General features: G+C 41.0%; 1 protein-coding gene across 1 annotated transcript in view; it reads left to right on the top strand.

Annotated features, from left to right (window-relative positions):
• Nucleotides 1-18,593, top strand: part of DNER (delta/notch like EGF repeat containing) — a 379,213-nt gene that overhangs the window by 318,923 nt on the left and 41,697 nt on the right. Inside the window, exon 9 of the mRNA XM_069578468.1 lies at nucleotides 4,076-4,198. Within this exon, the coding sequence (XP_069434569.1) occupies nucleotides 4,076-4,198 (123 nt within the window). The remainder of the gene's footprint in view (nucleotides 1-4,075; nucleotides 4,199-18,593) is intronic.

Here is an 18,593-nt window from a genome sequence, read left to right as displayed (position 1 = left end):
TTGTTAACCAGCCCTCCCTGGATCTCGATTTTCTCTTGGCTTCCATGCCCACACCCCTCGGGGTTTTCCCCTCTTCTTCCCCATCTCTGCTCATCTCTCTCTAGCTTCTTGCTCTACACCTGCCCATCCATGTAGATACAACCTTGATCTTTTCTTTTTTCCTCTTCATGTTCTTCTTTGATGAAAACTTGAACGCATCTTCCAGGCATCTCACATCCAAAGTGCTGTTCTTATGCTTTTTTGGCTGATTTTCCCAACTGCCACGTGGACCTGGTTAAGTGAACTCCAAGTTAAACATGTCCAAAATCCAACTGGTCAACTTCCTCTAAAACTTCTTATTCCTTTTGTCATAACTGTTGCGTTCACAGCAACATCATCCACTCACACATCCTAGACATGACAGCTGTCTTAACCTCTCTTTGTCACTCTTCACATCCAGTTGGTTAATCTGTTTTCTCAAGTCTCAGGGAGTGATTGGAGCTGAATATTCTGGATCAAGTCCTGCAAAGATCAGATCACTGGGGATGAAAAACAGTGCCCCAGAAGAGACTACTCTTATCCCACCCTTCTGATCTTCAATTTTATTTTATTTTAAATTCTGCACTAACCTAATTTTTCTAGACTTTGGGCATACTGCCCTGAGCTAATTTGTTTGCCCGAATTAATTACCAGCAGGGGGTGGCAGTCTCATTTTCATAGAATCCTTCTGTTTTGGAAGAGATGCCTTTTTCCTCAAACAGTCCGATTTAGGTACTTTGGCAGTGCAAAGGGTGTCTTGACATTTCTATAAAGACATTTAAATGCTACCCTCTCTAAAGAAACAGTTTTAGAATGTGAAATCTTTATTTTTTTTTCCCCCAAGGAAGAAAAACATCACCAGCTTAATTATCTCTGTAAAATAACTTCCTCCTTTGCTCTTCATATTGCTAGTGAAAAAAGATGATGATACTGTTTTCAAAAAACAAAAACAATTCTAGAGGATTTCAAGAAATTTGCTTTTGATTTTCATCTGTATAAATAATGCCGCAATTCAGAGGTCAAAGATGCTTATAGGGTCATGTGTTATCCTTGCAAGTTGATTTTTGAAAGATCTGCTGGAAGGGCAAATATGAGCAGAAAAATGCTGCTGGTGGTCGTTGCGCCACACTGAGAAGAAGGCAAAAGAGACTTAACTCTTTAGATGTGTAAGTTCTAAAAATTGTGATTAAAAAAAACCAGATAATATGAAATCTATCCTATTAACAGAACTTTAAGTGCCCAGTGCAGTATTGTTAACTACATACTCATTGTTGTATAGCAGAGCTCTGGAACATTTTCATTTTGCATAACTGAAACTCTATATCCATTCAGCAGCAACTCCCTGTTCCCCCTCTCCTCCACCCCAGCAACTATCATTCTCTTCTGCCCCTATGAGTCTGACTACTTTAGATTCCACATTTGAGTGGAATCATGAAGGGTTTTTCCTTCTGTGACTGGCTTATTCTACTTAGCACATGGCCTCAAGGTTCATCCATGTTATAACATATGACAGGATTTCCTTCTTTCTCAAGACTGAAATTTCATTGTGTGTATATATTGTATCACATTTCCTGGAACCATTCATCTGTTGATGCGCATTTATGTTTTTTCTGCCTCTTGGCTATTGGGAAGCATGACTCAATGAACATGGGACTGCAAATGTATCTGCAAGATCTCATTTTCAACTCTTTTGAATAAATAACTAGAAGTGAAGTTATAGATATATGGTAATTCTATTTTTCATTTTTGAGGGATCTCTGTATTTTTTGTATTTTGTATAGCAACTGCAGCCTTTTACATTCCCACTAACAATGTATGAGAGTTCCCATTTCTCCACATCCTTGACAACACTTGTTAATTTCTGTTTTTGCTTTGTTTTCTTATGGCCAGCTTCACTGGGATGAGGTGATACTTCTTTGTGGTTTTGATTTTCACTTCCCTGATGATTAGTGATGTTGAACACCTTTATGTATACCTGTTGGTATACTTACACAGTTCACCAAAAACAATACCAACTGAATTAAAGACTTAAATCTAAGAACCTGAAACGATAAAACTCCTGAAAGAAAACTTAGGGGAAAACCTTCATAAAATTGATCTCAGCATTGATTTTTGGATATGACACCAAAGGTATAGGCACCGAAAGCAAGCATAAAGTAAGACTATATCAAACTGAATGCTTCTATCCAGAAAGACTTCAGAGTGGAAGAAACTGTTTGCACACTCTATCTTTAATAAATTGTTAATATCTAAAACTCTTGTAAAAAGAAAGATTTTCTGTTGAATCTAGATCAGAAATCTAAATTCCTGACTTGTGCTATAAGCGATCAGAGAGTAAAGATTCTGGACTTTTCAAGCCACATGTTTCTGTTGCAGCTACTCAATTTATTATTGTATGAAATCAGCTATAGACAATATATATGTGGATGGGTGTGACTGTGTCTCAATAAAACTTCATTTATAAAAACAGGGATGAATTTGGCCTGTGGACCACAATTTGCTGATTCTTAATCTAGAGCTGGGTTTCTGCATCTGTCTCTTTCACTGTTAAGCTGGGCAAGTTTTTGTTGGGGGCTGTTCTGTGCATCATAGGATGGCTTGCAGGAGCCTTAGACCAGAAGCCAGAAGTGATCCCCTCCTCTCCACCCTTGTGACAACTCAAAATCTCTCCAAACATTGCCAGATATCTTCTGAGGGGCAAAATTGTGGTTGGCTGAGAACTCTGATCTAGATGATTAAAATAATCTGATAAAGGGTGATAGGCAATATTTCTGTGAAGCTACAAGAAGCCTGGAGAGATAGAAGAATGGAAATCCATAGGATATTTGTCTCAGAGAGGTCAAGGTCCCCTTAAAGGAGCCACTATCACTGCTGAAAGATGGAAAACAATTCAAAAAGGACTGAAGTGGCAACTTACTTGAAAAGTGCTCCATAAATAATGCAAATGTGAGCTTAACCTACTTTAGTGATAGGCACCAAAAACAGAACAATTCAACACATTAGCCTGTGCTAACGGGACATTCTGAGCTCCAGGGCTGGCTCTGAGCTGCTGGAAACGAGCTGGCGGTTCCAGTGCCCACTTGAGCAAGCGTTTATTTTTTCTGCTTATCTGAATTCAGAACCAACACAGGCAGAGTGATTTCTGAAAGTGCTCACATGTTTCTCTTTGTTTGGACAGGGCCAGACAAAAAAATGGCCTGGTTTCATCGCACATTGGCAGGAACACATGTTTTTAAAAGTTAAAAACAGCCTAACATTCGTGAGTGAATCTCAAAGAATGTTGTCTTCTTGTCTGTTAGAATAAACACCTGTTTTGCAAAAAAAGAGAGGAAGAGTCATCTTTCTTGAAAAATCGTTGCTTTCTTTTTCTTCATTGCTGTTATTCTATTTTTAACAGTTAAAAACTTTAAGCACAGAGTACCATATTATAATTTAGATATTTGTCATTTTAAATAAACAAAAAAACCACCCCACATTTCATCAGGAAGTTCAGTTAAGCCCTTGTTAGCTGAGCTTCATTCCTGACTTGGAAAACAAAGGAACTCGCGGATCCTTTTCTTCTGGAATAAAACTCTCTCTAGCTAGGTCTATTTTTCTAATTGATTGGAGGGAATATGGAGTCCACATCCTTGAAAGGAACTGTTTGGCTGTTAAGTCCTGTACCTAGTGCTACCTCCTGTGTGATCACAGCAGGAGGTGTGGTTCCATAGCCTATGTCTCCTGGTCACAGTACTGCTTCCCTGGTGGCTCAGATGGTAAAGAATCTCCCTGCAGTGAGGGAGGCCTGGGTTCCATCCCTGGGTCAGAGACGTGACATAACGGGGTCATTTGTGGATCATGACAGTTGTTGGGCTCGTGACAAAAAGTGGTAAGAACAGATTCTTCATAACCTTTCTGGAAATTAACATTTCAGTGTATCCCGAGAGACCCGGCTCCTTCAGTCCCATCTATTTGTGCTTCACTTTCCCTTGAATACCCACTGCCTCCCTGGCAGGCTGACCCAGTGTGCGCTTAGATGGTTCTGGTTTGACCTCAGATCTTTCCTTCTGTCCCTCAGGCTATCATGGCCTCTACTGTGAGGAGGAATACGACGAGTGTCTCTCCGCCCCGTGCCTGAATGCTGCCACCTGCAGGGACCTCGTCAATGGCTACGAGTGCGTGTGCCTGGCAGAGTACAAAGGTGAGCATCATGGGGCAGACGTGTGCCGGCGTGGCTCTCCGTGACGTCACGGACTTCTCCATGCACGTGCGTAGACCTCTGACTGGAGCCTGAAACTGTTCTGAGTAAGAATCAAAAGCTGGTAGTGGAATGATTTACGGGGGCCAAGGAGAGCAGTGTGCACGTCTCTGGTTTCTTCTTGATAAACTGAAGCGTCGCTCTCCTGTCCTTTCCTTCTCATCCTTCTTCTCTTCTCCTCTCTTATGTAAAAAGCTGAGCTTAAAAAGGAATGTGAAGTGGACTCTCAGGCTCAGGTCAGAGGATGCAGCTGTGGCACCAGGGGAGGAGGGCATCTGCCCTGAAGTGCTCTCCGGGTGAGGAGACAGTGCTGTGCTTTTCAGTGAGAGGAGGCGGGTGGAGTCTCACACGTTGGCAGGAAAAATTCATTCTCGTTAAATGAGTCGTTAAAGGGGAGGCAAGCATTAGTTCATTTGAGTGAACTTGTGTCAAAGTCACTCTGGAAAAATGGCCGATGTTGATGAAGAGTTTATAATATTCTCAGGTGGTGTTGGTGGTAAAGACTCCTGTTAGTGCAGGAAACAAGAGACACAGGTTCAGTCCCTGGGTTGGGAAGATCCCCTGGAGAAGGACGTGGCAACCCATTCTAGTATTCTTGCCTCCAGAATTCTTGCCATGGACAGAGGAGCCTGGTGGGCTACAGTCCATGGGTCATGAAGAGTTGGACACAACTGAGTGACTAACATTGTCACTTTTTTTTTTTAATAGCATCCAAACCTTGTTCTGCTTCCCTGGTGGCTCAGACGGTAAAGAATCTCCCTGAAGTGAGGGAGACCTGGGTTCCATCCCTGGGTCAGGAAGATACCCTGGAGAAGGAAATGGCCACCCATTCCAATATTCTTGCCTAGAAAATTGCATGGACAGAGGAGCCTGGCGGGTTACAGTGGTCCATGGGTTTGCAAAGAGTTGGATATGACTCAACAGCTAACACACACACAAACCCTGTTCTAAGTCCTTACATGGGTAAACTCATAAAAAAGACCTGGGAGTAATTCAAGAGGACATAGTGTCAGTCATAAGCCCCTCCATCTTCCTCCCCTGTGGGCTCACTGGTCTCAGCCGGCACTGTGTCAGGGGCCTGGCCATCAGCTGCTCTGCATGTGTTTCTCTAAGCCACGACTTCAGCGCTGGTATAGACTTTTGTAATGCCTTTGAGGGCTCTATTTATATCCATTTCACTTAACCTTTTGCCCATACCACTGCCTGCTTGATAGCATTGATCTGCTAGTGACCTTGCTTTGTAGCTGACATTGCTTCTCTTTGGATGGACCCACCTTTATTTAGAGGTCTTTCTGGTGAGCCTTGAAGGTTTGTAGGGCACATGGATGAACCTGATCTAGCCCCTGGGTGGAAGGGCTGAAGCTGAACCCCATCTTTGCTGTATGTTTGGCAGATCTGATGTTTTTGCCTGGAGAATCCCAGGGATGGGGGAGCCTGGCGGGCTGCCATCTATGGGGTTGCACAGAGTCGGACACGACTGAAGCAACTTAGCAGCAGCAGCAGCAGCAGCATGATGCCCACTTATAGCTGAACTCTGCCAACTCCCATGAGGACAGGTGTTCTAGCTTCATCCACATGGATTTAAGTTCTAGGTGGATCTGAGTATCAGGAAATAGGGCATCCTCTCAAGTCTGGAAAGAATAAAAGAGCAGTGAACTTGGAGACCTAGGTAGCACATCCTCACTGTGCCGTTGGCATACGAATGACCCTGGATAAACCTCTTCAATTGACTTGAGATTGAGAGATTTTGAGATTCTTCAATGACAGTGTTAGTAGTGGCAGATGTGCTTCAAAAATTTAAATCCCAGAATTCTTTAATTTATGATAGAATTTTAGAGAGTAAGTTTCATCTTTATAAGTGACACAATTATTAATGAGGTGTACTGCGAATATGCTTCTTGTGTTCCTGGCTTGGAAGCAGTGCTCATGATATCATGACCAAGAAATAAAAGTGAAATTGTGTATGATGACCTGCTAGTGACTTCACAAATTCATGGACTGTGAGCCTCACTTTTATTTTTTCAATCCATTTTTCTCAAAGGGTATTTCCAAATTTTGCTGCTTCTCTCAAGCCTTATATTAAATCACTCATTCACCTTCATGGAATGAAAAAGAGCTTATCATTTAGAGACATTTTTAAATTTCCCTAGTTTTCCACATCCTACAACAGTGGTTCTCAAACTTGAGCATGTGTTAGAATCTGCTGGTGAGCTTCCTAGAACATAGTCTGCTGGGCCCCAACCCTTGAGTTCCTGATTCAATATATCTGGGGTAGGGTCCAATGATTTGAATTTCTGGTAAGTTCTCAGATGATGCCGATATGCTGATTCTTGCTGCCCTTTGAGAAGCCCCACCCTACAAACTCATCTGCAATCACAACTGCTCAAATTTTATTGTCCTCCCTATTAACTGTCAAATGCTCCCCATTCTGCTCAAGGCTAATCCTTCCGTATATGTTCCTCATTCCACCCCTTCTATTTTTCTGTGACTTTCCTCCATCAGTTACAGATGCCCTGCTGTGGATGACTCAAGAGGATAGGGTTGACTTGAGATGACTCAAGATCTTGGAGGGGATCTCAATTGCATTTGAGGATGTGGGTTTTCAAGAAGAGGGCGCAGTGCCAGGAGCCTTTATGTACCACAGGGTTAGGAGATAGGGTTCTGGGGAGAACAGAGGACTCAAAGACCAGCTGAGCCATAAAGACCCCTCAGCTTATAGAGAGGAAATATGCACCATGGTGTGCTGCATGTGACAAAAGGGCTCCCTAGCTCATGGATCCTGGCTGGACTTCCTTGGTGGTCCGGTGGTTAAGAATCCACCTGCCAGTGCAGGGGACTCAGGTTCCATCCCTGGTCCGGGAAGGTTCCATATGCCGTGGAGCAGCTAAGCCCACATGCCACAGCTACTGAAGCCCATGCTCCAGAGCCTGAGTACCACAACAAGAGAGGCCACCACAGTGAGAGGCCCTCACACTGCAGCTGCAGAAAGCCCACAGGTGGCAGTGTAGACCAGGTGCAGCCAGAAATAAACAAAATAAAACAATCTCTAATTAAAGAAAAAAGAAGATTGCAGTCAGACTGAGCTGGTCCTTGTGTGTGCATGTGAGTGTGTCTATGAGAAAGAGAAATAAAGAGAATGGGCCCCTGCTCACACCTGGAGAACCTTGAAAAACACAAACTGGGAGGCCTCTACCCCTCGTTGACAGGGTTGGCTTGACCTGCCTGTCCGGCACTGGAGGAGAATCTCCAGTATCATCTGTTTCATTGCCAACCTCAAGCCTGGCCAGTCCAGGGAGTCTGTACCGGCAACTCAATAAGGGAAAAAACAAAACAAAACAAAACAAAATCTAGGAAGGAAAAACAAAATTGCAGCAAAACCCACAACTCTAAACACTCAAAAAGGGAAGTGAAAAAAGTCAAGTATGCCCCTCCGAATTGAATTTAGGTCTGGAGAAGCAAAAGGAGGAACTATGTCATGATAGAAGTAAAAGTATGAGGAAATGGAAACCGTGAGTGAAAAGACATGAAACATGGAGAAAAGATCCAAGAGATAGTGTTTCATCTGAATGATGGATGGCTGGGGAAGAAGAACACACGGCAATAAAACCAGAAACAAACAGCTTCTAGAAGGAGAAGGCTATGAGATAAATAAAACTGAAATTTTCACAGAAAATCAGCTTACAGAGTGCCAGAGGATTAATGAAGGAGATGATATATAATTTGTGATTTCCTGGTAGAGTTTCCAAATCCAAGAATACAGAGAATATTTTTTGCAAGATTCTCTATAGGGAGTACAAGTTACACACACAAAAAAGGCAAATCATCATTGAACTGCCCTTCTCTAAAATGAAGCTAAGGGCTTTCCTGGTGGTCCAGTCATTAAGAATCTGCCTTCCAATGCAGGAGACACGGGTTCAATCCCTGGTCAGGGACCTAAGATCCCACATGCCTCAGGGTAACTAACCCCTCGTTCTGCAACTACTGAGCCCATGTGCTCTGGAGCCCATGCCCCCCAACTAGAGAGGTCTGTGTGCTGTAGTGAAGATCCTGTGTGCTGCAGCAGGACCTGATGCCACAAAATAAATCAATATTAAAGAAAATAAAATGAGGCTAAACAACAGTGAAGAGTGTTTTATATTTTTTCAGAGAAAAAGTCTGGTAGTTAAAGGTTCATTTATGTTTGAGGGATAAAGAAAGACATTTTCTACACTTAAGGAACCCCATGTACCCTGTCTAAGAAAATTATTTTACAAGGTATACTCATCAAATTGGAACTAAATCAGAACAAAGATAACCGGATAGGGGACAAGAGACAGCAAGAAGAAGGAGGTTGAGCAGACTTCTTTACTTGTGGTGATAAACCCAAACAGATGGCATTCATGTGATTGTAAATACTAATTAATTTAGTGGTAAAGTCTCTTGAAAGAATAGACATGCATACTGTATTAATTATTAATATTATTGCTGCATAGTGAATTATTGTAAGGTAGTGGCTTAACACAATACCCTTTTAATTAGCTAACAATTTCCTACGTTCAGGCATGGATTAATGGATTCCTTGTTCAAGGTCTGGTATCCAAAGCTGGAATCAAGATATTGGCTGGCTGAATGCTCATCTGAGGTTTAAATAGGGAAGGATCAGATTCAGATTCAAAGTCCCCTCAAGTTGTTGGTAGAATTCATATCCTTGTGGCTGGAGAATTGTTGACAGTTTCTTGAATGTGATGAGAGAGAACCTCTGCTGTTTCAAGCGTCTTACTTCAAGAGAGGCCTGAACCCGCTTAAAGCTCTCACCTGATTAGGGAAGGCCCACCCAAGGTTAACTCTAAGTCAATTGATTAGATTTTTCATCTTCAAACCTTCCTAACCATTGCTGAATGCCATTGGTTAGAAGTTCTCATTCAAGGGGAGGGAATTATACAAGGGTCTGACTCATTGAGGAGGGTCACCCTAGAGTGTGACACCATGTGAGTTGGTGGGTGTTTGGGAATGATTGGAAGGCACACGGGTGTGTTAGAGATCTCATCTCAATGGGCAGATAAAGTGATTATTTCATTTTGAGGTATTTACAGAGACCTTTAGGTTTAGGTTTAAACAGGAATGTAAACCTTAGCAAAGTAGCAATAAGCGAAAGAACTTCAAAACTTAAGAGTGATGGGCAGGTGTTTGCATTCCCACCAACAGTGTAGGAGGGTTCCCATTTCTCCACACCCTCTCCAGCATTTATTGCTTGCAGATTTTTGGATCGCAGACATTCTGACTGGTGTGAAGTGGTACCTCATTGTGGTTTTGATTTGCATTTCTCTAATAATGAGTGATGTTGAGCATCTTTTCATGTGTTTGTTAGCCATCCATATGTCTTCTTTGGAGAAATGTCTATTTAGTTCTTTGGCCCATTTTTTGATTGGGTGGTTTATTTTTCTGGAATTGAGCTGCATAAGTTGCTTGTATATTTTTGAGATTAGTTGTTTGTCAGTTGCTTCATTTGCTATTATTTTCTCCCATTCAGAAGGCTGTCTTTTCACCTTGCTTATATTTTCCTTTGTTGTGCAGAAGCTTTTAATTTTAATTAGATCCCATTTGTTTATTTTTGCTTTTATTTCCAGAATTCTGGGAGGTGGATCATAGAGGATCCTGCTGTGATTAATGTCGGAGAGTGTTTTGCCTATATTCTCCTCTAGGAGTTTTATAGTTTCTGGTCTTACATTTAGATCTTTAATCCATTTTGAGTTTATTTTTGTGTGCGGTGTTAGAAAGTGATCTAGTTCCATTCTTTTACAAGTGGTTGACCAGTTTTCCCAGCACCACTTGTTAAAGAGATTATCTTTACTCCATTGCATATTCTTGCCTCCTTTGTCAAAGATAAGGTGTCCATACGTGTGGGGATTTATCTCTGGGCTTTCTATTTTGTTCCATTGATCTATATTTCTGTCTTTGTGCCAGTACCATACTGTCTTGATGACTGTGGCTTTGTAGTAGAGCCTGAAGTCAGGCAAGTTGATTCCTCCAGTTCCATTCTTCTTTCTCAAGATTGCTTTGGCTATTCGAGGTTTTTTGTATTTCCATACAAATCTTGAAATTATTTGTTCTAGTTCTGTGAAAAATATGGCTGGTAGCTTGATAGGGATTGCATTGAATTTGTAAATTGCTTTGGGTAGTATACTCATTTTCACTATATTGATTCTTCCGATCCATGAACATGGTATATTTCTCCATCTATTAGTGTCCTCTTTGATTTCTTTCATCAGTGTTTTATAGTTTTCTATATATAGGTCTTTAGTTTCTTTAGGTAGATATATTCCTAAGTATTTTATTCTTTTCGTTGCAATGGTGAATGGAATTGTTTCCTTAATTTCTTTTTCTACTTTCTCATTATTCGTGTATAGGAATGCAAGGGATTTCTGTGTGTTGATTTTATATCCTGCAGCTTTACTACATTCATTGATTAGCTCTAGTAATTTTCTGGTGGAGTCTTTAGGGTTTTCTATGTAGAGGATCATGTCATCTGCAAACAGTGAAAGTTTTACTTCTTCTTTTCCAATTTGGATTCCTTTTATTTCTTTTTCTGCTCTGATTGCTGTGGCCAAAACTTCCAGAACTATGTTGAATAGTAGCGGTGAAAGTGGGCACCCTTGTCTTGTTCCTGACTTTAGGGGAAATGCTTTCAATTTTTCACCATTGAGGATAATGTTTGCTGTGGGTTTGTCATATATGGCTTTTATTATGTTGAGGTATGTTCCTTCTATTCCTGCTTTCTGGAGAGTTTTTATCATAAATGGATGTTGAATTTTGTCAAAGGCCTTCTCTGCATCTATTGAGATAATCACATGGCTTTTATTTTTCAATTTGTTAATGTGGTGAATTACATTGATTGATTTGCAGATATTGAAGAATCCTTGCATCCCTGGGATAAAGCCCACTTGGTCATGGTGTTTGATCTTTTTAATGTGTTGTTGGATTCTGATTGCTAGAATTTTGTTGAGGATTTTTGCATCTATGTTCATCAGTGATATTGGCCTGTAGTTTTCTAACAGTGTGGAGATTCCTTAAAAAATTGCAAATAGAACTACCTTATGACCCAGCAATCCCACTGCTGGGCATACACACCGAGGAAACCAGAATTGAAAGAGACACATGTACCCCAATGTTCATTGCAGCACTGTTTATAATAGCCAGGACATGGAAACAACCTAGATGTCCATCAGCAGATGAATGGATAAGAAAGCTGTGGTACATATACACAATGGAGTATTACTCAGCCATTAAAAAGAATACATTTGAATCAGTTCTAATGAGATGGATGAAACTGGAGCTGATTATACAGAGTGAAGTAAGCCAGAAAGAAAAACACCAATACAGTATACTAACACATATATATGGAATTTAGAAAGATGGCAATGATGACCCTGTATGCAAGACAGGAAAAAAGACACAGATGTGTATAACAGACTTTTGGACTCAGAGGGAGAGGGAGAGGGTGGGATGATTTGGGAGAATTGCATTGTAACATGTATATTATCATGTAAGAATCGAATCGCCAGTCTATGTCCGACGCAGGATACAGCATGCTTGGGGCTGGTGCATGGTGATGACCCAGAGAGATGTCACGGGGAGGGAGGTGGGAGGGGGGTTCATGTTTGGGAACGCATGTACACCTGTGGTGGAGTCATGTCAATGTATGGCAAAACCAATACAGTATTGTAAAGTAAAATAAAGTATAAATAAAAATTAAAATAAAAAAAAAAAAAAGAGTGATGGGCAGGTGTTGAGGTGTGAGATAGAAGGGATTAAAAGAAAAGCAGAAGGGGCCAATTTATGCCCTCAATCCAGAGGAAGGTCACAAGACCCTGGACCTGTCTTTCCTGTCCCTCTTTGTAGACATTTTTCCCAACATGTATTTACATATGAGAAGTCTGTATAAACTTAGAAAACTATCAGATGAGTGAACATTAGTTCTTAACTAGCACTCACCTCTGCAGTTAGACCTTGGGTAAGTGATATGTTGAGGGGAAGATTGGTATTTTAACTTCTTACTCTACATATGTGCTTTTTACATGGTGATTTCTAATCTTTTCTGTTTTTAAAAAGTGTAAATAAATGAATATAACTTCCTGAAAAGAATGAGTGCAATAAGGTCAGGCAAGTATAGCTAAGAACATTTTGAAAAAAGAAGGCATTGAGGGGGAACTTCTGCCAGATGTTGAAACCCATTATAATGCTGCAGTTATTATTGCATTCTCATGTAATGGGTGTGAGAATGGACAGCTAACCAAAACTGAATAATGGCCTAGAAACCCTCATCTGTAATAATATATGACACTTAACAAAGAATTGCTATGAAATGGGAAGGGAATTCTTCCTTAAGAAATGGTGCTAAAAAAAACTGAGTTGCTAGACAGAAAAGAAGAAATGTCCCTGCACACACTTCTAAATAAGTTCCGTGTGAATTAAGAAAAAACAAGTCCCTTCTTATTTGACTTTGCATCCTCATCTGCTTACTTCCTCCCTTCTTCCTCTGTCTTTTACAATCAAATTTCCTTAGAGTTTGTACAGACAACGCCTCTATTTCCTTTAATTTTCTTTCATGGCCCTTCACAATTTGGATCTCATTCTGCTAAATGGATTTGTGGTTCATTCACTTAGTCCTGTCCAACTCTTTGTGACCCCATGGACTGCAACACTCCAGGCTTCCCTGTCCTTCACCATCTCCCGGAGCTTGCTCAAACTCATATCCATTGAGTCCATGATGCCATCCAACCATCTTATCCTCTGTCACCCCCTTCTCCTCCTTCCCTCAATCTTTCCCAGCATCAGGGTCTTTTCCAATGAGTTGGCTGTTCATATCAGGTGGCAAAGGTACTGGAGCTTCAGCTTCAGCATCAGTCCTTCCAGTGAATAAGCAGAGTTGATTTCCTTTAGGATTGACTGGTTTGATTTCCTTCCTGTCCAGCGACCTAATTAAAGACTGAAATCCCAAAGCTTCCAACTCCACATTCTTGCCCCATCACTCTGTGATCCCAGGCTTCCTCATGAAACTCACCTGCATTAGCCTCCACAGCCCTGTTCCTCTCCCCATCCCACCCCCAACCCTAGTCTTCCCTCTGGTCTTTTGGAAAGAATCCTTGTCCTCTGGACACCATGGATGCAGGTTGTTTGCAGGCTTCACTTCTTGGCCCTTTCTCTCTCCTCCTCTTTGCCATCATCCTGTCCTGCGTCTGTATCCACTGACTGAAATACTGATCTCCGAACAGGCATGATTTCTCCTTCCTAAACTTTCAAAGCATTTTCTTGATATTTGGTATGACAGTTATGGTCAGCCTTGTAGTCAGCTCTTTCTGGCTCCAGACTTTCCTTTTCTTGACACTTAATTATAATCTCCTGAATGGCAGTGACTACAAAGGCTTTTTTTTTTTTTTTTGGTTGTTGTTAATTAATGTAATTTTTTGGCTATACTGCGTGGCATGTGGAACTTTCCCAACCCAGTATTGAACTCATGAAGAAGAGCGGAATTTTAACCACTGGACCACCAGGGAAATCCCTCTTTTTTTCCTTTTCTTCTTCTTTTTTTTTAAACTTAATCATCTGCTCTTGGTATGGCGGCTTACTCAAAGTAAACACTCCATAGCTATCTGTACTTGAATGGAAACTACTGCTTAACACACTAGTAAAATACACCAAAGCAACTTGAGCTTTTTGCCCATAAGTTTCCACTGTGGATTATGAAATTGTTAGAAACAAAATACACGGAGGGACTCAGAGTGATCTCTTTTCAGATATACTGAAAAGCTGATACTTCTTTAAAACTAGTTCACAGCTAATTCACCATGGGACTTTGGTTAGCATTCATCAACCTTATGTTGCCAAAACATCAAGTTACAGACCCACATTATGCTGAATTATTATTTATAGAAGAACAAATTTAATGGTCAAGATTATACCCACTTGGAATTTTTGGTGACAGAAGTTAGAAAGAAAATACTTCAATTTTTAATAATAAAAATATGATTATGAATAATGAAAATAATTTATGAAAATAAATACTGTTATTTTTGATTTAGAAATTGTTAGCAAGTTTTACTAGTTTTACTTGATTTTTAAATTAATTTTTATTGGAGTAGTGTTGCTTTATAGTGTGTGTTGGTACTGTACAGCCGAGTGAATCAGCCATACATATACATCTATCCCCCCTCCCTTTTGGATTTCCTTCCCATTTAGGTCACCACAGTACATTAAGTAGAGTTCCCTGTGCTAAACCGTAGGTTTTCATTAGTTATCTATTTTATGGAGAAGGCAGTGGCACCCCACTCCAGTACTCTTGCCTGGGAAACCCCATGGGCAGAGGAGCCTGGTGGGCTGCAGTCCATGGGGTCGCGAAGAGTCAGACACGACTGAGCGACTTCCCCTTCCCCTCTTCCCTCTATTTTACACATAGTATCAGTAGTGTACTAGCTCTATTTAAAATGGTGATATATTCCCTTATTACATCTGATGTGAGGCTACTATAATAATTCTGGAATGAACATATTTATTCATATAATTTTCATATTTTCTGGATTTTTTTTTGGAGGGATAGAGTCTCAGAAATAAGTTTATTGGGTTGTGAGTTTGATCACATTGTACCTGGTTGTTGATTTTTAAAGTCCAGAAAAGTGTGTAATTGAAAAGGTGAAAACTCTTTCTTTGTTGGCTAGAATTATTTCCTCTGTATAACTAGTGGACGAGAATTTCTGGATTGTATACCTAGCCATTCTCAAGCACTGTGATTGATAGAAAAATGGGTAACTCAGGGTTTCTTCCTTTTATCAGCTTATTGTTTAACCAGAAGAACAAACTGAGACTGGCACACACAAGAAATAATGAGGCGAAGGTCGAGGTGTCAGTTGTAATTTCTAAAACAGATTAGAAAAGGTGGAGCTCTGTGAGGCTGAAACCCTGGAAAAGTTTTCTTGGAGGAAAGCAGTTTGAATAAAGTAAGATGATGTCTTCAAATGAATAGGAAGTTCAAAGAACACTTCAAGCTAATTTTCTTTACCTGACTTAATTTTCTTAGAGATAAAATAAAGATTTTTCAGTTGTGAAAATATTAATCACGACCAAAAATTATGATGACAACAGAGGTTTATAATTGGAGCATGACTCTTTGAATTTTTGCTCATTTTAATTCTAAAATTAGCTGCTAGAAAGAGCCCTGTTGAAATAAAGATCTCTTCCGAAACATTGCTGCTCTATGCCTTAATATAAAAAATATGATTTTTTATTAGTTTTGACTGATTTACAGTTTATTTTTGCTTGAGACTAAACTTAAGTTGTGTAATAGTGCGTGCTGTGTCCCTTGCCAGTGGGTGATGCGTGTGTCATTCTACAGACTTAGTCTGAAGTGTGGACCTGGTTTTCCCTGACAGAATAGGGTGTTTCTGAGGCAGATTTGGAATGGTGTCTCACTCCTCTGGCAACCCTACCTGTGTATCGGCCAAAGTACACAGACTGTCGCCCCTCCTGGAAGGACAGGATTCTGGTGGTATAGCCATCATTTCTTCCCCGCGATCTGATACAGCCTCTGCTCTAAAGAACCTCAGAGATACATGGGGGAATCAGACAGCAAAACCCATAAGTGGTGATTTAACACTGAACTCTGGAATCATGGGATCTCCACATGCCCTCAATGTGGCAGAAGAACAGAGTCCTGCCTTGGGAGAGTCAACTTCAGGAGGGAGGGCGAAGGAAAGCGTTTTGCTCAGAGGACACAGGATGCCTGACACTCAGTGTTGTGCAAGGGAATGGGGGCTCTGGGGGTGCAGATGAAGGGAACCCAGGGGCCCTGAAGAGCAGAGTTGAAGGGGATGTATCCTGGGCATCTCAGTGGTATTCATGACTCTCTCTTCTCTGCATTTAAGATTTCTAGCTCATAGTGGTTCAATTCTGACCAACAAACTGAACAACATGGCACGTGTTTCTTGCAAAGGGCTTAGCGAGGCTCAGCGTATAGAAACATGAGTTGGCAAAGTGCTCTCTGGGGACATTTGAGACTGACTTGCTGCAAAGTTATCCTCTTGCTAAGAAGATTAGTTTTTGTCCCATCTTGCTGCCAGAAAACTCTCAATGAACCTCAAGTGACTGAATATCTTATCTTTTGAAAAAGAGAAATAACAAAGGATAAAATCATTGCCCAAACACGCAAAAGATTGAAGTTGCTTATTATCTTGAGTGTTTTCATCAAATGTATCTTACTGAAGGCTTTTAAAGTTGAGATGCTTAAATATTCAGCCTGGAACATGCTTTTCACCCTTATTTGAGGAATGTGGTAATTTGTGTGTTAATGTATTAGTTATATGAATATTTTAAGATTAAGTTGGCAAATGTATTACTGAAAATCAAGAAAAACATGTCCTTGATTGCTCTTACTTTAGTTCTAATGGATATTTTTGCTCTTAGACTTCAGAATACTTCTGAACTTTGGTGTGGCTGTATTTCCTGTTATAATCAAAAGCCTTGTTTGTCATGTGGTTCCCAGTGATCAGCCTCCTAGGAACTTCTTGTTGTTGTTCAGTTGCTAAGTCATGTCTGACTATTTGCAACCCCATGAACTGCAGCACATCAGGCTTCCCTGCACTTGCAAATGTGTGAATTCTTGTTTTTCATAACACTTGGAAGCGAAAAATGCTCTTTTGCATTTTACTGTTTCAGTTCAGCCTGTGCTACTTGGGTATCACTGGAAAGATGAAAATAGAGACTCCTGGGTGAAGAGACTGTACACACTCAAGCAACGAGCAATTACCAGTTTTACACTTTAATCTCTAGGTTAGTTTTTTGAATTAATTAATTATTTGGCTGCACTGGGCCTTCATTACTGCCCATGGGCTTTTCTCTGCCTGCAGCAAACAGGGGCTGCTCTTTGTTGAAGTATGCAGGTTCCTCATTGCAGTGGCTTCTCTTGTGGAACACGGCCTCTAGGTGCGCAGGCTCAGTAGTTGTGGCACGAAGGCTTAGCTGCCCTGCAGCATGTGGAATCTTCCTGGACCAGGGATTGAGCCTGTGTCCCCTGCATTGGCAGGAAGACTCCTAACTACTCAACCACCAGGGAAGTCCAGTCTTTAAATTAGTTTGACCTTGTGAGTTGTGGGTTTGTTAAGGATGAGTCAGGGAGGTGCCATCAAGTCTCTGGAGGCAGAGAGGGAGCTAGGAGATATTTGGGGGCTGGGAGTGCTTCCCACCAGGCGTGAGGCAGTGGGCTTGGGGTGGTGGTTGCAGGGAGAAAAGTCAGGCAAAGATATGAAAGGCAGTTTGGAAAAATATTTGGTAGAATATTGTTCACAAGTTGGATATGATGGCAAAGGATAAAAAGAAATGAAAACGCATCCATTCTAAGATGCTTTGTTGTTGTTCATTTCTCAGGCTCTAAGGTGTGTCTGACTCTTTGTGACTGTAGCACACCAGGCTTCCCTGTCCTTCACCATCTCCTGGAGTTTGCTGAAACTCATGTCCATTGAGTCGTTGATGCCATCCAACCATCTTATCCTCTGTTGCCCACTTCTCCTCCTGCCCTCAATCTTTCCCAGCATCAGAGTCTTTTACAATGAGTTGGTTCTTCACATCAGGTGGCCAAAGGATTGGAGCTTTAGTTTCAGCATCAGTCCTTCCAATGACTATTCAGGATTGATTTCCTTTAGGATGGACTGCTTGGATCTCCTTGCAGTCCAAGGGACTCTCAAGAGTCTTCTCCAACACCACAGTTCAAAAGCATCAGTTCTTTGGTGCTCAGCCTTCTTTATGGTTCGGCTCTCATATCAGTACATGACTGCTGGAAAAACCGTAGCTTTGACTATACAGATCTTTGTCAGTTAAGTGATGTCTCTGCTTTTTAATATGCTGTCTAAGTTTGTCACAGCTTTTTTTCCAAGGAACAAGCACCTTTTAATTTCATGTCTGTAATCACTGTCTGCAGTGATTTTGGAGCCCAAGAAAATAAAGTCTGTCACTGTGTCCATTCTTTCCCCCATCTATTTGTCATGAAGTGACAGGACTGAATGCCTTGATCTTAATTTTTTGAATGTTGAGTTTTAAGGCTTTTCCTTCTCCTCTTCCACCTTCATCAAGAGGCTCTTTAGTTCCTCTTCCCTTTACCAGGCTCCAATAAATCATTAGTGTGACTACAGATAGGGAGTTCTGTTTTCTTTTTCTCTTGCATTCCACGCCCCCCTCCCATCCTGTTTCCTGAACCTTGCTTCTTAAGACATTGAAAATTAGAAAAGAAAGGAGAGAAAAAAGTCCCAGCAAGAATAATTTCAGTGTCAACATGAGTCACTGGGTGTGGCAGTCTTTTGTACAATCTGAGTGAAGT

Source organism: Ovis canadensis, chromosome 2, assembly GCF_042477335.2.
Source record: "Ovis canadensis isolate MfBH-ARS-UI-01 breed Bighorn chromosome 2, ARS-UI_OviCan_v2, whole genome shotgun sequence".
NCBI classification, from domain to species: Eukaryota; Metazoa; Chordata; class Mammalia; order Artiodactyla; family Bovidae; genus Ovis; species Ovis canadensis.
This window is presented reverse-complemented; position numbering and strand designations above follow the sequence as displayed.